The 27,517-nt window shown below is 46.5% G+C and overlaps 1 protein-coding gene across 1 annotated transcript in view; it reads left to right on the top strand.

The window, feature by feature from the left end:
* The window catches only part of LOC144694186 (cilia- and flagella-associated protein 337-like), a 104,137-nt gene that overhangs the window by 45,837 nt on the left and 30,783 nt on the right, over positions 1-27,517 (top strand). Inside the window, exons 12-17 of the mRNA XM_078564542.1 lie at positions 2,541-2,702; positions 4,065-4,252; positions 6,760-6,957; positions 9,737-9,900; positions 15,817-15,926; positions 20,536-20,682. Coding sequence (XP_078420668.1) covers positions 2,541-2,702; positions 4,065-4,252; positions 6,760-6,957; positions 9,737-9,900; positions 15,817-15,926; positions 20,536-20,682 — 969 coding nt within the window. The remainder of the gene's footprint in view (positions 1-2,540; positions 2,703-4,064; positions 4,253-6,759; positions 6,958-9,736; positions 9,901-15,816; positions 15,927-20,535; positions 20,683-27,517) is intronic.

Here is a 27,517-nt window from a genome sequence, read left to right as displayed (position 1 = left end):
CCTCCGGCTAGAGAGCCGGTGGAAGTCATGCTTCACCTCTTTTAGAGAAGGCCACCGCATTGAATGCCACTCAGGCACTTAATACTAGAACTAAGAGAGATAGTTTAAGGATAAGGGATCTCCCTTTTATGACAGAGATGAGGAGAATTTTTTTCTCTGAGGGTTGCTAGTATGTGGAATTTTCTTCCCTAAAAAGCAGCGGATGCTGGGTGATTGAAGTTATTCAAGGCAGAGTTAGACATATTTTTGATAGACAAGGGAGTCAAGCATTATGGGGGCAGACAGGAAAGTGGTTGAGACCACGGCTAGATCAGCCATGATCTTATTGAATGGTGCAGCAGGCATGAAGGGCTGAATGGCCTACTCCTGCACCTAAGCCCCTTTGCTTCTATGTTAACTGGGGAGCAGTGGGCCTTCCCAGGAACAAGGTCCTCCGGCGTGGAAGTCCTGCCGTCCGAGAGCTGACAGACAATCAGAGGCAGGCAGCTTTATTGAATGGCAGTGTGACCAGGGAGAAACTGGCTGCTGCTGGTACAACACCCACTCGAGGCCTATGATCGTCACTGTATTCCAGGTCACAGGCGAATAATGGCAGGAGGGAGGTGGTGGGGGAGGGGGTTTAGCAGCAAGGTCAGGAGGTGGGCTCTCAGCAAGACCCTTCCCCCTTCCTGATGTCAGGTCCCTCACTGAGTGCCTTTGAATGAGGGACCTCCTCTCTGAGCCTGCAAGCAATCCTGCACAGGTTTGCTTGTTGTGCTCCCCGAAAGGTGAGCCTCTGCATGACGCTGGATTAATACTGGGCAGTGGTGAGAAGGTGGTGGGGTCCCCTCTGGCCACCCTCCCGCCTAATTACATGCCCCCCCCCCCATTCCACCACCAACTTTCCACGTGGGAGGGCATTACATTCTACCCTATGAGATCACTTCAAATAATATTCCTTTTTTTAACACACTTAACACTGGAAAAGGATTGCTCCTAAGTTTTCCACAGCAATGACTTTGCCACTGGTGAGGCAGGCTTTCTGCCCACCTGATGACACTGACCCTGGTAAATTTCCCACGGTTAGCCTCATTGGCATTTTCTGGACAGGCTTGAGCATTTTCCAGACAGATCTGTCCATGATGTGGAGCCTGGGTTGGGATGGATGGGAATTGGTCACTGCAAACATTGAGTGTCTGGAACTATGGAGGGGGAGTAGCTGGTTGTTGGGTTATGATAGAAGAGGGGCCTATTAAAGCTGACGTTTAGACTGCTGAGTGAATCAAAAGACCCAAGATTAATTCTACCTTTTGTGGGGAATGGGATGATTTAAATCTTTAAAAATATGGCCCACTATTTCAAAAACACTGTATAACTACTAGCATTACAATCTTCATACATTATTGTGGCGTTGATGAAAGAAAAGGTGCTATATGATTCACGTTATCACCCATACCTACTTTGAACACATTCACCCATATCTGGCTTTGCTTATTCAATGTCTGCCTTCACTTCAGGCATAAAATCTTGCAACAAAACTGTTCCCTAACTGAGTTCCTGTCCTCATCGGAGGCAACAATGTGAACAGTCATTGAAACACGCCTCGCTATAAGAGTTATTCACACTTTAAAACAGAATAAGGCTTGGGGCTGAATCTCCTGGTCAGCGTGCGTTGGCCGGCCCGACCCGACACACTGATGCATAAAATGACATGTGATGACGTTGGGCGTGCGTCCCGATGTCATCATGCGCCATCACGACATTTTGTTTGGCGGGCATGTGCCAGAGTTGGCTGCAAGACCGCCGAAATGTCAGTGGCCCATTAAGGCCAGTAAGAAATCAATTAAAGTATTTAGGAACACTGCCTGTCCAACCTTAAGGTTGGCGGGCAGGCAAAAAACGCAAAGCGGCCTTCGCATTTTTCAGGAAACCTCATCCACGGGCGGGATGAGGTTTCCTGAAGCTTTTATAAAACAAATAAAAAATGTTCCCATCTTTACAAACATGTCCCAACTTATGTGACACTGTCACATGAGGGGACATGTTTAAATAAATTTTTACCTCATTTACTAACCTGTTTTATTATCCATTCAATCTCCCCGAGGCAGCTCCATGCCTCAGGCTGATTGCTGCGCTCTTTCGCGCGCAGTGACGGAATCTCCCTCCTTCCCCCGCCCGCACAGGTAGCGCTAAGCGCTACTGTCTGCGTGTTATGCTGGGTGGGCCAGTTAAGCCTTGATTGGCTCGCCCGTGTAAAATGACAGTAAGGAGCCGATCGCAGGTGGTGATTGGCTCCGTGCCCAGCCCGCCTGCCATAGGAAAAATCCAGGCCTTGGAATTTAATATGGAATGATTAATTTCTCAAACTTTGTAATAAACAGAAGTCCAAATAATTCAAATTATAAGTTTCTACAAATAAAAATGTTCAATTTAACTTAATTACTTTTCTAAAATGTTAACTTTTACTGTACATTGAAGTAAGATAATTACATTTTTATTTTTTCACTGTTAATGCATGTGTGTTCTGGTTTCCTGATTCATATATTAAAAAATCATTGCAGACAACCTACTACATCAACAGGAAGAACCTCAAGCTGTAGATAATTTTTCTACAGTTTCAAGTAGATATTCATTGTTTACTGCTGACCGTGAGGATAGTGAATTTAACTACATTGTTTCAAGGCTATTCTTTCTGGAGGGCAGAAAGAATGTTTCCATTGCAGGTGAGAAAGCACAATTACTTCTGTGTGTACACTAATGCTGTATGCATGCATGCATTATATGCCTTTGTTGTGTTTGATCGATTCACATTTCAATCAAATGATATATTTAAAATACTGTAGTTTAACTTATCTGGAACAATATTGCCACTTTTTTGGGAAAATAATATAAAAAGCAAGATTATATAATTTAAATCAATTTATTTAAAGGAATATCCCTTCCTAATTTCAAAGAAATACACAGGTAATAAATATTATATGATAGTGATTATTTCTCAGGCTTTTTTCAGTACCTTGGTTGAGGATTTGAAGGTTAATTTACAAAACAGTACACCTTTACAAATCATTTCCAAATTGGCCGTTTTCCCATCCGGTACAAATTGAAAGCCAACAACAGGGTGGATATCATCCTCGGATAATTTTGTGTCAGCAGTGTTTTGAGCGTGAAGATAGAATTGAAGGTTTGCTAATTGGATCCATTTTATCCTAATCGGTCAAAAGAATAAGATAGTTCAACCCATGAATATTTTAAGATTGCTTTTGGCCTGATTTGTCCAAAGAGCATATTCAAACAAGGAAGAGAGGTCTTTGGACAGTTGCTATCTCTGCTCTAGGACAACATGGCTATGGCCACTAACTATATCTAGTTGATTAAAAGTGATGGACGTGTCCCAACTCATGGGGGGACATGTTAGGGAAATTTCACTTTTGCCCCTTCACCATTTTAAAATTTGGTGCTGATCTCCCTGAGGCAGCGCTTAGCCTCAGGGAGATGAGTGCGCTCTTTCGCGCACTCTCGGCTGAGGATTCCCCGCCCTTCCCACACAGGGAGCGCATAGCACTTCCTGGTGGATGCCTTAAATGGCAGTGCGCCCCCAATCGGGGACACTAATCGGAGGCGCGCCCACTCCTGCACCCCCCCCTACCCCCCGGCGAGGGAAAATTCGTCCCATAGAAAAGCAGTACTGGAAATGAAAAAATCAATCCTAGATTTGTAAATTATAATCCACCTATTGTACTCTTTTTGATTAACATCTTAATGTTGGAGAAATTAAGTTTGAACAAATGACCATTTGTCACTCAATGAGTTAAAAACTTAAAAATAGTTTTTACTTAATATGTTCAATAGCAGGGAAGTATTTAAAGCATGCCATTCAAATGATTCAGAAACGGAAGTACGGTAGCATTAGAAAATTAATTGTATCTTAGAAGATATCATCCTTTATAATAATTTATTAACTTCCATCCGTACATTGAAGATTTATAAAAGACATGGTTCTGCTTGTGTATTTATTTGGATTTGCAATTAATAGTGATTTCCTTACCAGAAGTAAATATTTTTGGACTTTCTTTTTAAACTTTCAGGTGGTGCAAACCTTGTAGCCTGTGGTGGTTGTGGAATTGTTCGCTTTTGGAATACCTTTAAAAGCCTTCTGCTGGCTGAGTTTGAGGCCCATGCAAATGCAGCATCCATTATTATGACAGTTGATAAAAATAGTGACTATCTTATAACAGGGGATGTGAATGGACATATTAAAGTTTGGAACATACAGGTAAAGAACCTTTGTTTGCTTTATGTGCACTATTTTATTTCTGTGGCCATTAACTTCCAAGTGATGATCTACTTACAATGAATTTTAGGGGCAGATGATGACATAGTGGTAATATCATTGGACTAGTAATCCAGAGGCCCAGGCTAATTTTCTGGGGGCATGAGTTCAAATCCCACTAAGGCAGATGATAAATTCTGGAATTGAAAGCTAGTCTCAGTAATGGTGACCCTGAAACTATCATTGATGGGCAACAACTGCCAGTGATGCCCACATCCCAAAAAAAACTAAAAAATTGAATGCTCTGAAAATTAGCCTTCAATTAGTGGAGCTACATTTGTTGATTGAATTCAAATGAAGAAATACTGAAGTTTGTGGTATGTTTTAATTGTCTAACTGTTTAAGAATGTGGTGCTAATTCCACCAGTGTGTAACATCCAAAATTGAGCTATGCTTTTGTTCACCGCTTAGACTTTATTTCAGACCAGCTAAATTTTATTGTGTAGGATCTGAAGGGCAGCTGCACAATCCAGCACTCCCAGGAAGCACATCATAAGAAATTTCAAAATATTTCAATCCATAAAGGATGGAAGATGACAGGCTGCAATGCCCAAGATGTTCTGAGATTTTCTGATTGTGGGATTAGCCCCCTGAAGACTGGTTCTCCAGGTCTGGACTATTTTCCATTTAGTTTTGAATGCTCATTCCAGACCTGGCTCTGAGAAAGTTTTGATTTTATTACCCGAGCACCCTACTAATCGTAACAAACAATTTATCAGCAGGAGTATTCTCTCAAGCAGTTAAGTTTTGCCACATTAATTTAAACATAATAGAGAAAAGTGATTTGATTAATTGGTTAGTAATTTTTCTGGTAATACAACTTCCAGTGTGTCGTGCACTAATATAGAAAAAAAAACCTGAATCTTGTTCCTAAATCAGCTCAGAGTCCTATCTTCCACCTTAAAAACAGAGGAACTAACATTGCTTTTGTCCAAATTGAATATTTACAAACACAATCGAACAGTAACAGTTTATTCATAAATTTGTGGACTTTAATGTTAAACTGGACACTAACCTAAAACTTACAGCCCCATTTGTTATCAGTTTATTCATTTATAAACATGAGCCCAAATCTTCCGGACTCCAGATTGTCGAAGTCCAGACGTACAATTGAAGATGCACGTTGGACCCTATGGAAATTTTTTCACGCGGATCTACGTGCCTGGGAAGTTTCAATGTCTGATGGGCAATTCCCTTGCTCCCTGGGACGCTCCACAAATGTCTTTGACTCTGAGCTAGTTAGAGACTTCAAGCAGTTCCAGGGGACTTAACTGACTCATTATTTCTCTTCCCCCACCTAGTGGTGCATGAGGCAAACAAAGCACATGCTTACATCTGTTTTCATAGCTAGTTTTTCTTAGAGCAGGTCACTTGCCTGTCACCAGAGGTTATAGCTTGATATAGGTTAGCGTTACTCCACACCAAGCATGGCCGACCAGGAGCTCTCGGCTCCTACTGCCTGTCACAGCTGTGTTGGAAAGGTTTAAAGGTTGATAATCAATATGTTTGGTCAAACTATGACCTTTCTTGGCCATCAAGTCCTGGAGTGGGACTCAAACCCAGAGCTTCAGGCTCAGGCAGTGACACTTTTGACATCTTACCTGAATAGTTACACAGGTAATGTTAAACAGATTTAAACCTAGCCTAACATCTGGGTAACTACACAACTGACCCCCTAACCACCTCCCCTAACAACCCCCCTGCCCATGCTCTTCCATGTCAACCGTCTACCCACCCGACCCAAACCGACTACCCCTTCGACTGGACCAGACTATCACCAAACCCACCTGCCACCTCACTCACTTGCCACCTCACCCACCTGCCACCTCACCCACCTGCCATCTCACCCACCTACCCACCTCTCACCCCTACCACCCTACCCACTTACCTATCTCACCCAACTACCCATTCAATCATTCACACATTCACTTACCCATCCACTAACATTCATTCACTAATAATCATTCATTAATATTCAAACTGAACCTTTATACCTCCCATGCGGCAGCCAGTGCTGTAAAATCTGCGTGCCCTGTCTTCCCCCAACCCTGCTCCACTTCGACGGAGCTCTCCGAGCACTGCACTGTGCATTTCTAGGAAAGTTGGACTTGAAGATCTTGGTAGAAATGTGCAGCAGCATCAAGACGAGGGAATTTTGGATCACAGCGGCAATCTGATGATCAGTGCCTCTGCTGGGAAGACCTGGGCCATGATTTATTGTTCAGTATGTAACTTCACTCTCAGATCATCTCAATCTAATTTATTTGTTTATGACATTTGTCCCACAGACAAACATTCATACAATTTTATTGTTTTTTTTTGCTGTTTGCAGGCAGATGAGCAAAGTTTTACTCACATAATATTAATCTCACCTAGAAATGAACATTGTTATTTGTCAGCTGTTGTGAAGAAATACGTTGCACATTGTGTTTCTGTTTGTTTTTGATTAGGATTACTGCTTGTGTTCCAATGACATTGTCATTACTCAACTTCCACCAATGGTGGCAGAGATACAAGCTCATAACGATTGCATCAATCACCTTGAAACTTGTGTGCAGGATGACTGTTTGCTAATTCTTTCTGCATCTGCTGACTGCAGCATTGTTTTGAGTGACATTTCTGGATCAGTAATTGGTGTATTTGGACAGGTACAGATTATTTTTCTTAAATTATCATGTTGGTTGCATGTATGCAGGTTAAGAAAATAATGCTTTGCCATGATCTTCATTACTTTAGTTTCAAAAATGCAGCACAGTGCTGCTAATATAGGATGTTCATGACAATCAGAATTACTCCCAAAACTTGGTCTTGCATTGTTTTACTCAGTTTGGCAAAATGGAGCAGAGGCAGCTATCTGGATTGCTATCTGGATTGCCATTCTGCGTTTGACCAATTATCAAGAGCAAACTACCCCAACAGCTTTTCTCAGGTTGGAAAGCAGTATTCTATGCACTGATTTAAGTATGCATGCTCCCAACTTGTACTGCTGTCCAAATACTATCAATAGGACAGCAGGTGCACAGAAACAGCTACACTGAGGAACCAAAAGGTCAGCAATGTCTACCTTTCTTTTGTACTTTGGAGTTAAATACACATATTCATACTTACAACTAGCGATACGTGTCTCTTATACTTGGTAGCAAACATTTTAAAGCAAATTGCTTTAGTTTACTCAATAGATGGTGTGAAATACAAAGTTAAACACAATTCATAAATTGTTCTAATCTACTTCTCTGTTAAAATGTTTAATAATAGAGCTAAAGAAATATTTTTGCATCTAACATTTTAAATGCATGCATACATAATTTAGTCATTCTAATAAAATCTGTTTTTAATATTTATGAAAAAAAAGATGCCTTGCAATACCATTCTTTTTTTCAGCAGAATATTGATGCAATGTCTGTCAATTGGTTGGAACTTTATGTCTACATGGCTTAAAAGTTATGCTGTTTCTATTACATTTTTTAAAGGATGTTGGGCATCCTTTTACCCTAAATTTTCTTTAAACAATAGTTCTTTTAAGTTATTTGATGAAGTGCCACATAGCAGACTTATTTGAAAAAAGAACACATGGTATTAAAGGGTTGGTGGTAACTTGGGTATATGTTCTTTTGATGGAAGAGAAGTATGCATTGGGGTCTCTCAGCGATTGGCATTCGGAACATTGCTCTCCTTGTTATTTATAATTGACCAGGACTTGGAGTATAGTTTTGAAGTTTGTGGATGATACAAAACATGCAGTTTAGTGAATAGTGAGGAGGACAGTAGCAGTTGTCAGGAGAATGTCTACAAGGCCCAGCTTACGTGTGTGATGGAATACTCCCCACTTGCCTGGATGAGTGCGACTCTAACCACACTCAGGAAAGCAGCCCACTTGATCAGTGCCCCATTCACCACCCTAAACACTCACTCTCTCCTTCAATAGTGTGCAGTAGCAGCATTGTGTGCCATTTGCAAGATCAACTGCAGCAACTTGCCAGTGCTTCTTCAACAGCACCTTCCAAACCTGTGACCTTTATCACCTGGAAGGACAAGGGCAGCAGGCACACAAGAAGACCACTATCTGCAAGTTCCCTTCCAAGACACACACCATTCTGAGTTGGAAAGATATCGCCATTCCTTCACTGTCATCGGGTTAAATTTCTGGAACACCTTGCCTAACAGCACTGGGGGTGTATCTATTCCACATGGACTAAAGCGGTTCAAGAAGGTGGCACACCACCACCTTCTCAAGGGCAAATAGAGATGGGCATTAAATGCTGGCCTAGCCCGTGAATGAATAAAAGAAAAACAGACTGGTCAAATGGACGGATACTTGGCAAATGCAACTTAATACCGACAAGTATGAAGTAATGCACATGGGAGGAACAATGTGGAGAGGCAATATAATCTAAATGAGTCATTTGAAGGGAGTGCAAGAGCAGAAGGACACAGGCCTGCATATTCATAAATCTTTGGAGGTGGCAGGGCAAGCTGATTAGGCAGTTAATATGCTATTCAGCTGTGTAAACAGAGACATTAAATACAAAAAAAAAGTCATGCCAAACCTTTAGAAATGACAGGTTAGGCCTCAGCTGGAGTACTGTGTACAATTCTGGGCACCACACTATAAGAAGTTATGTTAAGGCCTTCAAGAGGGTATGGAGAATAATGCCAGGGATGAAGGATTTTGGTTATATTGTGAGATTGGAGAAGGTGTGATTGTTCTCCTTCATGCAGGGAAGTTTAGGGAGACTTATTGGGGTATTCAAAATTATGAATGGTTTTAATAGAGTAAGTAGGGAAAAGTAATTTCTCCTCACAAGTGTCTTGATAACCAGAGCTCTTGGATTAAAAATAATTGCCAAGATATCTAGAGGGGAAATAAGAAATATTTGCACATATTAGGCAATTAAGATCTGCAATGCAATACCGGAAAGGTTGGTGGAAGCAGGTTCCATAGGAAATTTAAGATAACAATTGGACATGCACTTAAAGAGGACTAATTTGCAGAGTTATGGGTAAAAGGCTGGGGTGTGGGACTAAATTGAACAGAGCCAGGGTGGGCATGATAGGCAGAATTACTTTTTTCTGTGCTGAGCGATTCTATGTAGTTCATTTTTCGTTGCGCTTAGTTACATTATAAATATCGCATGAAATCACATATGAAATTACTGGTCATTGTATCCAAGCATTTTCTTAGAGACAGCTGAAGAAAATGCTTCCACAATGGACATCAATTCATATGAACAAATTAGACTTTAAAATAAATTCTTCTACAAAGGATAAACTTTACACTTTGGGTAGGTTACTGAAGCCATGAGGAAAAATAGATCAATTATTTCATGAGCTATTAAGTGTAAATTTGTTATATTCCAAATCACTTCAATGTTTAAAGACAAATGACTGCATTTTAGAAACATAACTAATTTGAAACACTGGATTTAGGATGAACATTGGCGAATTGGTGAGTGTTCACCTCCGTCTGTAATAAAAGTAGCGCCCAAAGAGGAGAAGACTGTAGGTCAGAAGCATGTGAGGAGTGAAGAATGTCTGTCAGTTTTCAAACACAAGATCCCCATTACTGAGGAGAAAATTGACCCAGATAGCAGGTAAATCATTCTAACAAAATGCTGGGTAGAGAAAGGATTAATAGAGATAGCAGAATATAGCTGCTGCATTTATATGTGTTTTCTTACTGCTATGTTTATAACTTGTTATGACATGGCAGATGATGTGTGCCAGGTGGATCAAATCCATGAGGGAAACTTGATCACGCGATCACAACGGTTTTGTAATTTGTAGTTATTTTGAGATGCGTGTTCTGAGTTCAGTAGGAACAAGTCCACCAAGACTTTAGAGATTTTTTTAAGAAAACTAAATTAAACATTTATTAACAAAAAAGATTTCAAGCACATACGTAGGTCTACAAAATATAATAACTCCTAAAAACCCTAATTATTCTGGCTTCCAGTTACAACCCTGTTAAGGCAACAGTAAACAAAAAAATAGATTTTAAATAGATTCCAGCCAGTTAACACAACCCCCTGGACAGTAGAATTCAAAGTGGCTTTTCCCAGCTTCGGTTTCTGTAGACAGCAGCTTAATGCACAAATACTGGAGGCTTTTCACACTTCTGGTTGACCTTATAATGCCTTCCTCTCTGACAATTAGCCTCTTCTCCTTTCTATATGTTTCTCCCTTTTAATGCAAATTCCAATGTTCCCATACGTCTTTGGAACTTTGAAACTTTTTAAACTTTGGAACTTTGGAAATGTTAAATATTTAGGAACCACCTTTGATCAAAAGTCCCTTGGTAATTTAAATAGAGTTCAATCCAGGTTGTTTGTATTAAAATCGATTTTCTTTTATCTTTGGAAACCAGTTAGGCTCGAAATTAGAATCTGCTGTGTTATTTCAAGCAAAACTGTACATTTATACATGCATTTATAGCTTTACTGCCTGAAGACAGGATGTATGACAGGCTGATACCATAACAGAGGAATAGGAGTAGGCCGTTTAGCCCCTTGAACTTGTTTTGCCATTCAATTACATCAAGGCTGATCTGTGACCTAACTCCATCTACCAGCTTGGTTCCATATCCCTTAAGGTCCTTGCCGAACAAAAATCTATCATTCATGATTTTGTAATTTTCAATTGATCTAGCACCAACAGAGTTTTAATGGAGAGAGATCCAGATATCCACTACATTCTGTGTGAAGAATTCCTTCCTGATAACGCCCCTGAATGCTCTAGTTCTAAATTTAAAGTTATGCCCCTTGTTCTGGATGCCCTCACCAGAGGAAATATTTTCTCTCTCTCTACCCTATTGAAAACTTTAATCATCTTAAACACCACAGTTAGATCACTCCTTACTCTTCTATACACAAGGAATTACTAAGCCTAGTCTATGTAACCTTATAATTATAATTTACCCCTTTCTTAGCCCTGGTATCATTCTGGTGAACTCGCTCTGCATCTCCAAGGTCAGTATATCCTTCCTGAGATGCAGTCCTCAGAGCTGAATGCAGTACTCTAGGTCAGGCTTGTCCAACCCACAGCCCACGAATCCCCTCCATGTGGCTCCCTGGAGCATTTGTTGAAAATGTCAGTAGGGCGGGTCAGCGAGTTTGAAGATTTCTGCAGGGGACTGCTCCTCCAATCACAGCCTGTTTCTCTCCTGCATTTGCTGCTGACAGGTTCAATTGTGAACCTATCAGCAGCAAACATGGAAGAGAACCAGGCTGTGATTGGAGGAACAGCGAACATTGGCAACTCTGGAACACACGGGGCCTCTGCTCATCAAGCCCTCAGCTTACTGTGCTTTGGCCAGGCCCCGGCCACTTTTTCCGACTTCCTCCACCATTCTCCCGGTTCCTCCCCGCGTTCCCCTGGTTTCCCCCCAGTTCCTCTTGCGTTCCCCCTGGTTCCTCCCTGTATTCCCCGATTTTTCCCCCAGTTCCCCCCGGTTCCTCCCCGCGTTCCCCTGATTTCTCCCCCAGTTCCTCTTGCATTCCCCCCACTTCCTCCAGCGTTCCCCTGGTTCCCCTTGTTCCTCTTGCATTCCCTCCAGTTCCTCCCCACGTTCCCCTGGTTTCCCCCCTAGTTCCTCTTGCATTCCCTCCAGTTCCTCCCCACGTTCCCCTGGTTTCTCCCCCAGTTCCTCTTGAGTTCCCCCGGTTCCTCCAGGCTCATCCCTGCCTTTCCACAGCTTCGGCCACATTTCATCGATTCCTCCCCATGTTTCTCTGGTTCCTCTAGCATTTTTCCGATTCCTCTCACGTTTCCCCTTTTCCTCCTGTATATGCCTGGTTACTCCCGCGTCCCCCCGGTTCCTCCCACATTCAACCAGCTCTCAGCACCCCCTTCAGCAGGGACCGCGTTCAGGGGCCGCTAGGCCTAAGGTGTTGCTGCAGTCCCCTCTTCCGCTCTCATCGCACCTCCCCCATCCCCACAGCTGATTTGATGAGTGAGTTTAAGTAAGTTAGTGTGAGGGCGGGTGAGTAAGTGGGTGAGGGTGAGCGGCTTAGTGGGTGAGCAAGAATGAGTGAGGATAGGCGGGTGAGTGAGGGAGGGTGGGTGGGTGAGTGTCTGAGAGAGAGGGGGTGAGCATGTGTGTGTCTGAGAGCAAGGGTGAGTGTGTGTGTGCCTGAGAGATAGAGGGGGGTGAGTGTGTGTGTGTCAGAGAGAGAGAGGGTGAGCATGTGTGTGTCAGAGAGAGAGAGAGAGAGACGGTGAACGTGTGTGCGCGCGCGTGTGTGTGTGTGTGTGTGTGTGAGAGAGAGAGGGTGAGCGTGGGTGAGTGTGTGTGTCAGAGAGAGAGGGTGAGCGTGTGTGTCTGAGATAGAGAGAGGGTGAATGTGTGTGTCTGTGTGAGTGGTGGTGGTGGGGGGGGTGGGGGGGGGGGGTAGTTAGAGAGGTGGGGAGAGTGTCTGTGTGGCTCACTCCCAGCGCAGAATTTTCCCAGATTTGCACTAAGTGCGGTAGCAGGTGGGTAAAATGATGTCTCACCCGTCGGCCGCGATGGCGAGTTTTCATGCCGTATCGTCCTAAACCCACCACATTATTTATGTACACCCGGGAAACATGCTGTTTCCATGGTGATTGGGTTCTCATTCACCCGCCCGCCATCAACCCGCCGCTGCATCACGCTGAGCGTCATATTTAAAATCCAGCCACAAGCACACATCTCAGTGCTTCCAGACCACCACTGCTACACGGAAGACATGGCCCTGAAACTGAAGAAGACTGCAGCCCTCAAGTTCAATAACCCATCCCTCGAGTGCCTTTTGGATGATGTGAAGGCCCGTCAGGATGTCCTCTACCCCCGCTCTGGCTGCAAGATGGGCAGCAACAGCACTAACCCAGCTTGGGAGGCGGTGGTCAGTGCCAACGCCTTTCAAAAGAGGATGTATGATCTCCTCCGTTTGTCCAGGGTAAGTCACTCTTCTCATCACTTTCAACTCACACACTCACAAACCCATCACACGTCTACAGTGATCTCACCCACTACCAGTTCGAGAGACATTACCATTCACTCTCTCACACACCGTCATTGTCCTCATTCTGTCGAAGGGACCACTTCCCACCCACACAGGCCAGGTATACTTATCATCTGGCCTGGCAGACGTCCTGCTTGCACTTTCTCTATCTCTGTTCATGCAGGACCAGCTGGTACACAACAAGAGGGAGAAGTCGCTGACTGGTGGCCGAATGCCCAAAATCAAGGCCCTCACGGACTTTGAAAACAGACATCCGGTTGACTGGCGAGGACTGGACCGGTCCTGTGCTGACTGTGAGGTCGGTGGTGCTCTTCCAAATGAGGATCCAGAATTGTAGCATCCATCAGACAACTATCCTATGAGTGATGTGTCCTGTTTCACAGGCCACTGCCATGCAGTAATTATCTCCCCTTGCTTCTGCAGGCACATCTGCCAAACAGCCAACAGAGTCCATGACCCAGGGCCTCCAATCAAGCCCGAAGAAACTTCTGAAGAGGAACTTGGAGGCACCGTCCTTGAAGACCTGTTACAGCGCTCACTCACACCCTCCACCAGCGCAGAGACACACACCTCGGTGGGACCTAGCTTTAGAGTAGCCTTGGGATCACGATCTAGTGAGCACATCGTGCTGACTGATACACAGCAGATGGCGGCAGGGACTTCCCTAGCGTCCTGCACTTGGAGGACTGCTGGAGACCAGTAATTTGAGGAGTTCGAGTCAGATGAGGAGCCTCTGGACTCGGTCATGTCACAGTTGCTGGATCTGCAAAGGCAAGCTCGGGAACATCAGGAAGGGGTGTCCGCTGCACTCCTCAGATTGCAAGGCATGATGGAGGAGTCCATCCGTCTTCAGTCTGTGGTGATAGCGCCATCATTGTAATGCATTGAGGTCAACCCTGGTAGGATAGTGGCTGCCATGGAGACCTTGGTCCAGGAATTTACTCCTGCACTGCTGCACGGGCTCAACTCCATCATTGGTGCCATAGTTGGCCTCCAACGGTGTGTACGCAGGAGGGTAGCTTGATCTCATTCCAGCTACCCTTCTCCTCAAGGAGTCAGCCAGGGACCCCTGTGCACGCATAGGAATGTGGATCAGCAGGTGCCCACTCTGGGTCCACCCATCCAGGTGACTCCGAGAGTGTCCAGCCCATCTGACTCCCCTCTTCTTGTGACCTCAGCAGCTCCAGCTCCACAGGTCAAAGAGCTTGCCCCTGCCATACAGCAGGACCCTGAAAGCAGGCTGGGGCCCTCCAAGGGACGCCCACCAAAGTGATCACAGACAGGGCGTCACAGTCAGCAGGCCTCCACCTCCGCTGTTTATGTCCGGGGAGCACCAAGACGTAGCAGCAGGTTTAGGAATGTGAAGGAGAATTCGTTGCACAGCCTGGGCACGGGTGTTAATCACATGTACACACTGTTAACTATTGTAAATAAACTCCCAAAAATGTCTCCCTGCCTATGGCTCCTTGTTCTGATGAGCTGTGTGATACTTCCCCAAACCATATTTAAAGGTGTTATGCATTTAATCATTTTTAGTGATGCACTATCAATGTCATTCTTAATCCACATCTGACCTGTACGCCGGGATTCTCAGCCCCACTATGGCGGGACTCGCTGTGGGGAATGCGGCAGGCCAGCCAAGAGCCCATTGACTTTTGGCGGGTCCGAAAAATCCTGGCCACAGTAAACATTTTGATGTAGGAGTAAAAGTTCTTAAATGGATAGCTGTTTTAAAATGAGTTACAGAAATATTGGAAAAATGCATAGGGCGGAATTTTATGTCCCATGGGCGGACGTGCACCCGACCCAATCGGGTGTAAACTCATGCGAGAAGACGTCGGGCGAGTGTCCCAACGTCATTGTGCATTCGCGCGATATTTCGCTTGGTGGGGTGCAGACAAAAGTCAGAAGCGCGCCCGCTGACAATTAAGAGGACAATTAAGCCCATTAACGATTTTTCATTGCCTGTCCAACTTCACAGTTGGCAGACGAGCAAATAGGCCAGGCGGCCTTTGCATTGTTCATCAAACCTCATCCACGGGTGGGATGAAATTTCCATGATGAGATAAAATAAGAATAAATGTCTGTGGACAGCACTTTTATTAGCTATATTTTCGGGTGATTGATTGTGATGCCTGGAGACGTTTTTTCATCTTTTAAAAATCTTTATTTCAGCTTTTTCAGGTCTCCAGCTCCATGAGGCAGCTGCCTGCCTTCCGGGAGCTTTCTCGCAGCGTCACTCATGCCAGATCACTCACTCACATCATCACCCGCCCTCTTCACATCCCCAGCCCAGCCCGGCAGCGCTGAGCGTTTCAGCACGCAATTCAGGCTGGCTGGCCATTAATTGGCCAGTCAGCGTGAAATCACGGTCAGGGGCTGATCGTGGTGGGTGGTCCCTTTCCTGACCCTTCACAGGCCCGCCGATTGGACGCGCCCACCATAGGTAAAATTCAGGCCAAAGTTTCTAAATATAAGCCTTAACAATTTAGTATCTCTTAAGTAATATTGAAATTTATCTTGTAGGATTAACATCTGGAAAAGTACAGTTTTGGGTAACAGGTTTAGAGAAAACAGAATCCAAAAGAGACCAAGACCGCAGCTGTCTGCTTGGGGCAAAATGCAGAACCCTATTGGTAAGAATAATCTCTCTACACATAAACTTCTACTTGCATATATTGCATTTACTATGGAATGATCCATTAGGCTTTCTTACAAGTCAACAATAATAGTAACTCAGAACTAAGCACTGGCTCATTCAAGAATATTAATGGATAGATATTTACGATTACAAAGTCATTTATAGAGTATTAATTAGTTCATTACATAAAGAAATTCTACCATTTGTAACTGCACAATCTTAACGTAGCAAACTTGGAGACTAGTTTCATAAATGGGATTTTGATGCCGTTGGTACAAGTTATTGCTACGTCTCCAAATTCATAGCTTACACTTGCACATGATGAGGTATATATTACCTACTGCTGTAAAATTAGATTTGGCATTTTCAGGGAAATCAGAAGAATCTATAGGACAGAAGTGTTTCCTCTCATTTTCACAATTGTATCCAATTATTGAAAGTTCAAGTAGTTATCGAAATATTTACTTCTAAACCACTACATAAACTAACAAGAGCAGCACTGAGAAGGGGACAGGAAAACACACATCAATAAAGCACTGCAACCTAGAAAATTGATTTATTCAAATTTTAACTTTTGAATTGCCACTAAAACATTGTGAAAAATAATTTTCATACAATGAAACAGCCCTCCATTTTTATGTAATTCACTAGAATTTGATTTGACGCTGTGTGGCTGCAGTTTCTCTATTAAATAGAGGGTGGAATTTTCCCAAATTTGCTAGCAGGCAAGCAAAATGGCATGCTGCCTGCTGACGGCAGGGGCGGGTTTTCATGCCGTACCATCGCGAGCTCGCCTCATTAATTATGCACTCCGAGGAAACACACCACTTCCATAGCGGGCAGGCTCCTCATTCGCCCGCTCGCCATCACCCTGCCGTTGAATCATGCCGGGCGCCATGTTTAAAGGCAAGCACAGCGCTCATTGCTTCCAGCTCACCACTGCTGCCCGGGAGACATGGCCCTCAAAGGCAAGAAGACTGCAGACCCCCGTTTAATGATGGGTCCCTCGAGTGATTGCTGGATGCCATGGAGGTCCACCGCAATGTCCTGTACCCCTGCTCTGGCCACAGGATGGGCAGCAACTTGACCATTCTGACTGGGGAGGCAATGGCAGTGGTGGTCATCGCCAACGCCCTTCAGAAGAGGACAGCAACCCAGTGCCGCAAGTGGATGAATGATCTCATCCGTTTCACCAGGGTAAGTTACTCTTTTCATCACTCTCAACGCACACAGTCACAGACCCAGCACACATCCACAGGGCCCTCACTCACTGCCAGTTCAAGGAAAGTCACCATTCACCCTCTCACATTCACCATCATTGTCTTCATCCCATTCATGGGACCATGCACCACCCACACAGGCCAGGCACATTTATCATCTGGCCTGGCAAGCGTCCTCCTTACACTTTCTCCAACACTATCCATGCAGGACAAGCTGGCACACAACAAGAGAGAAAGGTCACAGACTGGTGACAGAATGCCTGAAATCAAGGTCCTCATGGACTTTGAGAACAGAGCCATTCAGCTGGCTGGCGATGATCTGGACCTGTCCTGTGCTGATGGTGAGGTTGGCGCTGCTCTACCAAGTGGGGATCCAGCAGTGCAAAATCCATCAGACAACCATGATGTGAGTGATGAGACGACTGCTGGAGGCCAGAAATTTGCTGAGTCTGAGTCAGATGAGGAGCCTCTGGACTCGGTCATGTCACAGTTGCTGGAGCTGCAAAGGCAAGCTCGGGAACATCAGGAAGGGATGTCTGCTGCACTCCTCAGATTGCAAGGCACGATGGAGGAGTCCGTCTGTCTTCAGGCTGGGCTGATAGCATTGGCATGCCAATGCACCAAGGTCAACACTGGTCGGATGACAGTCGCCATGGGGACCTTAGTCCAAGACTTTGCTCCTGCAGTGCTGCGTGGGCCCAACTCCATCGCTGATGCCATAGTTGGCCTCCAACAGTGTGTACGTGAGAGGGGTGCTGGGCAGCTCGATCTCACTCCAGCTGCCCCTTCCACTCTCAGAGTCAGCCAGGGGCCCTGGGGGACCCATTGGGAGGAGGATCAGCAGGTGCACGCTCCGGGGCCATCCACCCAGGTGACTCCGAGTGTCCAGCCCATCCGACTCCCCTCTTCCTGTGACCTCAACAGCTCTAGCTCCACAGGCCGAGGAGGGTGCCACTGCCACATAGCAGGACCCTGAAAGCAGGCTGAGGCCCTCCAAGCTGCGGCCCTCCAGAGGACGCCTGCCAAAGTCATCAGACAGGGTGTCACAGTCAGCAGGCTGCCTCCACATCCGCTATGGAAGCCCAGGGAGCACCAAGATGTAGCGACAGGGCTAGGACAGTTAAGGAGAATTAGTTGCACAGCCTGGTCATAGATGTTAATCACTTGTACATACTGTTCACTATTGTCAATAAACTCCTAAGAATGTCTCCCTGCCTGTGGCTCCTTGTTCTGATGAGCAGTGTTCCTGTCACTCAGATGTGAAACCTTTCTGCACAAGATAAAAGGCAGGTGTCTCAGTCCAGGGCCTCTTCCCTGTGCGCTGTGCAGCCTTCAGACCACAGTGATGGTCCAGCCTCTCACTCCCTGGAGACATTACTGATGCCTGTACCTTGGTAGTGCTTGTCATTGCTGCCAAGATGTAGTAGGTAGGCGCCAACAAGTTCTCTCATTCCCTTTGTCTGCTCTCAGTACCTTTAAGGAGTGGCTGGCCCCCATCTCTTCAGCATCTGTGACCAGTGATGTCGTGCTCCAGCTCCAGAAGGGTCAGGGGCTGAAGTCGGACAAAGCATCTAATACTTCTAAAGTTTCATGGCTGTCTCTCTTTGCTATGACCCTGATCACGCAGCACATGCAAGCTGCCCTCGGCAAGACAGGAGTCAGACATTCTCAGAGGCTATGTGAAGATTTATGGAGTGTCCTCAATGTATGTCGTCATCATCCTCCTGCAATCGAATGACTATTAGGTCCTCCACTGTCTTTCCATGACAGGAGCATTCTCATAGAGGGTATTTGCGCTGCTGTAAGCCAGACTGGAGTTAAAGGTTCACAATTGCGATGTGAGGAACTATGGAGTCACCTCACTGCATGTCGTCATCATCCTCCACAAGTTCACTAACTATGATTGCTTCCCGAGTGTGCCTGTCACATCTAGCTAGTGTGAGGATGTCATTCCCATCATCGTCGCCTTCGAGGGCCTCCTCAGCCTCATTCACGTCGGCGTCCTCATCGGAGGAGATGTGCAGCTCTTCCATCCCTTTAGCCAGCTCATCTCCCTGTTGGAGCACCAGGTTGTAAAGGGTGCAGCAGACGGTGACAATGTATGACACCCTCTGCAGACTGTATTGCAGGGCTCCACCAGACCGGTCCAGGCACCGGAATCGCATCTTCAGCATCCCGATCGTCTGCTCCACCAAGTGGCAAGCTGCTCTCTACTCAGTCTTCTTTGCTCTCTGTAGGCCATCAGGCATACAGCTAGTTCACCAGGCTCCATGATCCTGATGTAGTTCTCCTGTAGGATGAAAGAGAGAGATATGTGGTTAGCATGGGTGTACTAAGAACCTGTCCTGGTTAAGTGTTATGGCCCCTTAATGCTTCCCAGAGAGTGCTGGCCACTGGTGGGGGGGAGTGCAGGGTGCGGGCTCTGGGAAACCAGGTGGCACTTTGATACCTCTGCATTGCTTGAGTGGGCAGTTAAGCTAGGAGCCTGACCCCAATCATATAAATGTGGCTGCGCCTGAACTGTCTCAGTTGCAGAGGAATGGTCACTTTCTACAGGTTTCCCTAATGCATAGCCACTTCTCTTGCCAACCCTAACCCCCCCCACCCCGAATGCTTGTGTGCTATATTCAATGGCAGGGTTGCCCTTGACCCACCCCCGACCCCCACCCCAGCCACCAGTTACCTCAACGGCAAGGCTGCACTTGCCCCCTACTCACCCTCAAGTCACCTCCAAGACAGGGCGGCACTTAACCCCGACTCCCCGGCGCCCCTGAAGCCTGAAAAGCAACAGGTGACCCTGGCGACCTCTGCAGAATGTTGCTGTGCACTCACCTCCAGTTCACTCAAAGTGAAGGCCGCCAAGTGCATGTCCCCTCTGTGCTGTTGTGAAACACGTCGGCGTGCTTTCCCGCTGACATGGATGGATGATCCGAGCAAGAGCCTGGCAGGATGGCCTGATATAAGCTGATGTATTACAATGAGGTTCCCGATGACCGATGGTGGGAAACGCGGCCCGCCGCAGGTGGACTGAGCGGACAATTGCGACCTGCCTTCCTACCATTGTGAAACCGATCTCGCCATATTGTCCGCTCACGCCACCAGCGGGCACGGAACATTCCACCCAGAATCTAACCTATTACTAATTTTAATTAAGACTTTAGTTTAGAATTGTTCAACAACTTTTTAGGCTTGATTTCCAACTTATTTCCCAAATATTCTTATTGTTTTCCTAATTTTGCACTGGCAGAATTACTGTGTTTAAAGAGTCTGCGTAACATTATTTCCTGTATTTATAAATAAAACTGAAAAATATTTGTTTTGTTGTAACAGTTGAATGTTCAGAGATATTTTGTATTTTTTTTACTTGTCGGATTGTCTTTGCAGGAACATTTAGTTCCCTACATATGGAAGACTTGGAGAAAATCATCGATGTGCCAGAACCAGACTTTCTGCAGAACCCCCATAAATATTTTGACATTAAGTTTGAAGACACTGATTATGAAAAGCTGATGTTCCCTATGTTATCTGAAAGTAAGCAATTAATTCCTTCCTAGTATTTATAACTGAGTTTTAAATATGTGGCAGTAATATAAGTTTCAAGTCAAAAAGTTCACCACTAAGCTCCTAAATGGTATAATTCACACTTTCAGTTAGAAAAGTAAGGAATTGAGGAAAACATACTATTGATGAAAAAAATAACAGTTCAGCTGTAGACTTAAGTTTGATAAAGTGAGTGTAGGTGCAAATTTAACCATACTTTGATTTAAATATTGTATTCACTCCTATATCCACTCATATGTTCATATAATTCAGCCTTGCATCTCGTCCAAGTCACATCTTAACTATGGGTCATAAACCATTATTCATCTCCAATATTTAAAATCAAAGTAACTGTTAGAGATTTATAATACGACGCAAAAACAATATGTAGTGTTGGTCTGATTAGCTAAATGATCATTTTTTGTTAGTGTTAACCATGCTGATTTGATCGCACATTAGATTGTTATGAAGTGAGTATAGCAAGTCAGATGTACGAACCAAGGACCAGCAATTTGAACAAAACCGATCACTCACTTTTTTCACAGTTATCAATAAGAAACTAGCAATCGCCACAAAATCAAATCACTCAGTAAAGACTGATTATATTATATATCTCTAATGACATTTTACCCATTGGCCACAATGGCGGCTTTTCACACCATATTGTCCCAAACCTGCCGCATTAATTATGCATTCCCGGGAAACATGCTGTTTCCATGGCGGGTGGCTCTCATTCACCCACCACGCCATCACCTCGCTGCTTCATCATGCCGGGCGCCATATTTAAAGTCTAGCCGCACGCACACATCTCAGTGCTTCCAGCCCAGGACTACTGCAGGGAAGATGTTCACGAAAGGCAAAAAGACAGCAGCCCCCAGGTTTAGTGACGTGTCACTGGAACGCCTTTTGGATGCCGTGAGGGCCCGCCATGATGTCCTCTACCCCCACTCTGGCTGCATGATGGGCAGTGACATAACCAACCGGGCTTGGGAGATGGTGGCAGCGGTGGTCGGCGCCAACGCCCTTCAAAAGAGGACAGCCACCCAATGCCACAAGTGGATGAATGATCTCCCCCGTTCTTCCAGGTTAAGTCACTCTTCTCATCATTCTCAACTCTCACACTCACAAACACATCACACATCCACAGGGCCCTCACTCACTGCCTGTTCAAGGGACATCACCATTTATTCTCTCACACACACCTTCATCATCCTCATCCCATCCATGTGACCACTCACCACCCAGATGCCAGGCATACTTGTCATCTGGCCTGGCAGGTGTTCTGCTTACACTTTCTCCATCTCTATTCATGCAGGACAAGCTGGCACACAACAAGAGGGAGAGGTCACAGACCGGTGGAGGAATGTCTGAAATCAAGGTCCTCACGGACTTTGAAAACAGAGCCATCCAGTTGGCCGGCCACAACCTGAACTGATCCTGTGCCGACGGTGAGGTCGGCGGTGCTGTACCAAGTGGGGATCCAGCAGTGCAACATCCATCAGACAACCAAGCTGAGAGTGATGTGTCCTGTTTCATAGGCCACTGTCATGCGCTACTTATCTCCCCCTGCTTCCGCAGGCACATTTGGGAAACATTTGACGGAGTCCACGACCCACAGCCTCCAATCAACCCCCGAAGAAACCTCTGAAGAGGAATCTGAGGCATTCTCCTTGAAGTCCTGTCACAGGATTCATCCACACTCTCCACCAACGCAGAGAGACACACCTCAGTGGGACCTAGCTTCAGAATATCCTCGTGATCACAATCTGGTGAGCACATCAAACTATCTAATCCACAGCAGGCGGCGGCAGGGACTTCCCAGGTGTCCAGCACTCGGAGGACTGCGGAGACCAGAAATTTGCTGAGTCCAACTCAGATGACGAGCCTCTGGACTTGGTCAAACCTCAGTTGCTGGAGTTGCAAAGGCAAGCTCGGGAAGATCAGGAAGGGGTGTCCGTTGCACTCCTCAGATTGCAAGGCACGATGGAGGAGTCCACCTGCCTTCAGGCTGAGGTGATAGCGCCGGCATGCCAACGCATCGAGGCCAAAACTGGTAGGATGGCAGCCGCCATGGAAACCTTGGTCCAGGATGTCGCCCCTGCATTGCAGTGTGGGCTCAATTCAATCGCTGATGCCATAGTTGGCCCCCATCAGTGTGTACGTGAGAGAGGTGTGGGGCAGCCCAATCTCACTCCAGCTACCCCTCTCCTCAAGGAGTCAGCCTGGGGCCCTTGAGCACCCATAGGGAAGAGGAGCAGCAGGTGTACCCCCTGGGGCCATCCATCCAGGTGAATCCGGGATGTCCAGCCCATCCAACTCCCCTCTTCCTGTGACCTCAGTAACTCCAGCTCCACAGGTTGAGGAGGGTGCCACTGCCTCACAGCAGGACCCTGAAAGCAAGCCGGGGCCCTCCAGGTCTCGGTCCTCCAGAGGACGCCCGCTAAGGTCATCACAGACAGGGCGTCGCAGTCAGCAGGCTGCCTCCACCTCCATTGTGGATGTGTGGGGAGCACCAAGACATAGTGGCAGGTTTAGGAAAGTTAAAGTGATGTAATTGCACAGCCTGGGCACAGGTGTTAATCACTTGTACATATTGTTCACTATTGTCAGTAAGCTTCCAAGAATGTCTCCCTGCCTATGGCTCCTTGTTTTGCTGAGCAGTGTTCATGTCACTCAGATGTGAAACCTTTCTGCACAAGATAAAGGCAGGTGTCTCAGTCCAGGGCCTCTTCGCTGTGCTTTATGCAGCCTTCAGGCTGTAGTGATGGTCCACCCTCACACTCTCTGGACACATTACTGATGCCTGCACCTTGACGGTGCTTGTCATTGCTGCCAGAATGTAGCGGGCAGGCGTCACAGAGTTCCGTCATTCTCTGTGTGCTCTCAGTAACTTTAAGTTGGGGCTGGCTCCCATCACACCTGCATCTGTAACCAGTGACGCTGTGCTCCTGAAGGGGTCAGGTGCTTAAGGTGGACAAAGGATCAGATGCTTTTAAAGTTTTATGGCTGTGTCTCTATGATATGACCCTGATCACAGAGTGCAAGCGAGTTGCCCTCAGCCAGACAGGAGTCAGACATTCTCAGAGGCTATGTGAAGATCTATGGAGTGACTGCACTGCATGTCGTCATCATCCTCCTGCAACTGAGCGACTATTAAGGCCTCCACTTCCTCTCCATGACAAGAAAATTATCACAGAGGGTATGCATACTGCCATAAGCCAGACTGGAGTCAAATGTTCATAGATGCGATGTGAGGATCTATGGTGTCTCCTCACTGCATCTCGTCATCATCCTCCACAAATCTAGCAGTTATGAAGGCCTCCCGACGTGCCTTCCTCGCCTAGCCAGTGCAAGGGCCTCATCTCCGTCATCATTGCCTTCGAGGACCCCCTCACCCTCATCCCCATCGGCGTCCTCCACATTGGAGGAGACCTCCAGCTCCACCATCTCCTCTTCAGCCAGCTCCTCTCGCCATTGCAGCGCCGGGTTGTAAAGGGTGCAGCAGGTGACAGTGATGCGTGACACCCTCTGTGGGTTATACTGCAGGGCTCCAACAGACCTGTCCAGGCACCAGAACCTCATTTTCAGCATCCCGATGGTTTGCTCCACCAAGTTGCGAGTTGCAGCATGAGCCTCATTATACCTTTACTCTGCTGCAGTCTGAGGCCACCGCATGGTTGCCATCAGCCACATCCTCTGTGGGTAGCCCTTGTACCCGAGGAGCCATCACTGAAGCTTCTGTGGACCTAGAAGATGTCAGGGATTCTTGACCGACTGAGGATGTAGGCGTTGTGCATACTCCCTGGAAACCGTGTGCAGACCTGCTACACATTCAGCGAATAGAATCCCTTTGGGTTGATGCGTGTTGCAACGGAGATCTGAGCACCACATGAGTGCAGTCGATCACACCCTGCACCTGTGGGAAACCCGAGATCTGTTCAAATCCAATCGCTCTTGCATTCTGGCTGTCCTGGCCCTGGATGAAATGCACAAAGTTTTGTGCGTTCGCAAAGGTGGCATCTCTGACCTCATGGATGCATTTGTAGGCAGAGGGTTGTGATATCCCACAGAGGTCACTTGTGGAGCCCTGAAAGGAGCCGCTTCCATAGAATTTGAATGCCGTGGTCACTTTCACGGCCACTGGCAGTAGATGCCCTCCAAGTCCCCGTGGCACCAAATCCTGCAGTAGCTGGCAGATGAGACTGACCAGTTTCCTAGACTTGCGCAGTCTTCAGCAACATTGGTTCTCGGTCATCTGCAGGAATGAAAGGTGGTGTCTATAGACCCTGGGTCCAGCTAGGCGCCGACCAGCGATGGCTCGCTGTGACTCTTGGGTGGCGTGTGTGGGAGCTCCAGCCGCCCTTCTTCCTGAGGTTGCTGCTCCTCCCTCTGCACAGCCAGGAGCCTCAGTCGTTCTCCTCTCTGTCATCTTTGCTTTCTGTAAGCTGTGAGGCATACAGCTAGATCACCAGGCTCCAAGATCCTGATGTACCCCTTCTGCAGGATGAAAGAGAGATCCGTGGGTTAGCATGGGTGTACTAAGAACTTGTCTTGGTTAAGTCTGAGGGCCCCTTAACTCATCCTGGAGAGTGCCATTCACCACTTGGATTGCCAGAGATTAGTGCGCTGCATGGCTGCTCGAAAACCCACCCACCTCCGCCCCACTCCACCCGACTGATTGGCGGCAGCTTTGCCCATTGGACTGCATGCTGTGCTCTCAGCTCAGGCATTCTCCTAACCCACACTGCAAGGCTGCACTGTTAGCTTAAACCATGGGGGAGACTGGTCCAAACCGGGATGATGACATTTCAAGGGGCTGTGAGCACCTCCACATGTGGCTTCTCCATGGCCAGCTTTAGCAAGGAGATTGTACAATGTGTCCAGTCATCCAACTGTTCTGCAGTCCACTAAAAGGCTCATTACTGGGCAGTCTGTGCCCAAGGAGTGAAAAGCTCTGGAGCACTTGCTGGCACTTCAGTGCCTCTGAGTTGCTTGAGTGGGCAGATAATCTAGAGGCCCGACTCCAATCATATCAATGGCTGCGCCTGAACTGTCTCAGTTGCAGAGGAATGGTTTATATAAGGTGTCCCTAATGCGTGGCCGCTTACCTCGCCCACCCAATCCCCATCCCAAAAGCTTATGCACTGCATTTAACTGCAGGGCAGCCCTTTCCACCAGCCAGCCCCCCAACAACCACCTCAGCCGCAGGGCATCCCCAGCCCCCCCAAGTCGCCACAACTGCAGGGCAGCCGTTCCCCCCCACCCACCAATGCGCCTCAACTTTGATTTCCAACAGGTGACCCGGGCGAGCACTCCGCAATGTTACTGTGTACTCACCCCCGAGTTCCCTCAAGGTGTAGCCCGCCAAGTGTTTTCTATGTTGTTGTGAAGCACATCAGGATGTGATCACGCTGACGTGGGTGGACGATCCAGTGGGGAGGACGAGTCCAGCGGACTGGCCTTATAATGATACGCAGATGTATGACAATGAGGCTCCCAACGTCCGATGGTGGGAAACGCAGCCCGCCATTGATGAGCAGAACGGATGATTGCAAACTGGTTTCACGATGTTCTGTAACCGATTTTTGACCTTCTCGCCATATTGTCCGCTCCCGCCACCGAGTACGCCTGATGCCAGCAGGCACGGAAAATCCCAGCCTATGAGTCCTCCCCCTCTAAAATACAGGCAGTACCATGTTCCTCTAGGTGCTGGAAAGCTTCAGCCCCAACTTCCAAGTGCTGCGTGACCTGGCCACTCTGCCGCTGACCAAAGTGGTGCCAGGTTTCAACTTCTTCAGAGTACTCGGGCCAGCCCCAGGACTCCCCACCCCTCCTAACTATTGCCACAAGAACGGCTGTCCCTTTTCTAAATTTCCTTCCGGTGGATTTGCAGGAGGGCAAAGGGTAACAAGAAGTGATTCATTTAAACAAATTTGAAATTTTTTGGGAATTGACATGCTGAGTACACATAAGGAAGTTTTTGCTTATGCACAAAGTAAGCAGCATGAAATCCAATTCAATGGAATACTCCTTTGACAGAATGCTTATTCAATTCACAAAATTTGGTGAGTGAGGGGATTTTAAGGGTTGTTCTTGATGGGAGAGTGTTAGTTACAGAATGGTGTCTCTTAAAGAAGTCTTTGTAGCCTTCAGTTGGTTAACTGTAGTAAGTCTTTATTAACAACTAGAACTATCTACAGAAAGGGTATGGGCTAGGAGCTATCTCCATGCTTAGGTCTTTTCACGTCTCTGCTCAACACTACACTGACCCCTGGGCCTAGGTCATGTGCCTTCTTACATCACTGTGTGGGCGGTATTGTACTCAGTCCCACATTAACCCTGTATGTACCAGACCCTTATACTATACCTCACTCCAAAGTTTTTATCCAATGTAAATGGAGTTACACTAATTTACTTAATGTCTTACATTGTTATCAATCTCATGCACTTATATTGTTGTTACCACATTATTGCTATTACTGCATTAGCACTATTGCGCCATTCTCATAACTCCATCTTCCCCCCTTCAAATCCTTGAATTTACAGATTCAGCTGGTCTGGAGGCTTTATAACCCTTCCATAGCTCATTCATCGTTCTGTCGGAGGAGTGCTAGGCTTTGTTGTTTCTGGTTCTTGCTGTTGGCTTGGAGGTTGGACTGGCATTTGGGTGCGCATTCATTCTTTTCTTCCATTGCTTCATCTTGAACCGCACTTGGTCGGTTCGGCTGTTGCGTTGATCAGTGGTTGCTGCTACTCTTAACTCGTTTCTTGCGGGGTGGACAAACATTGTGCTCGTTGCCACGTTGCTTCTTTCTTTTCTTTATAC

This window comes from Cetorhinus maximus, chromosome 19 (genome assembly GCF_964194155.1).
Source record: "Cetorhinus maximus chromosome 19, sCetMax3.hap1.1, whole genome shotgun sequence".
Classification (NCBI taxonomy): Eukaryota; Metazoa; Chordata; class Chondrichthyes; order Lamniformes; family Cetorhinidae; genus Cetorhinus; species Cetorhinus maximus.
Note: the sequence above shows the minus strand (reverse complement) of the source record. Positions and strands in the feature narration are given on the sequence as shown.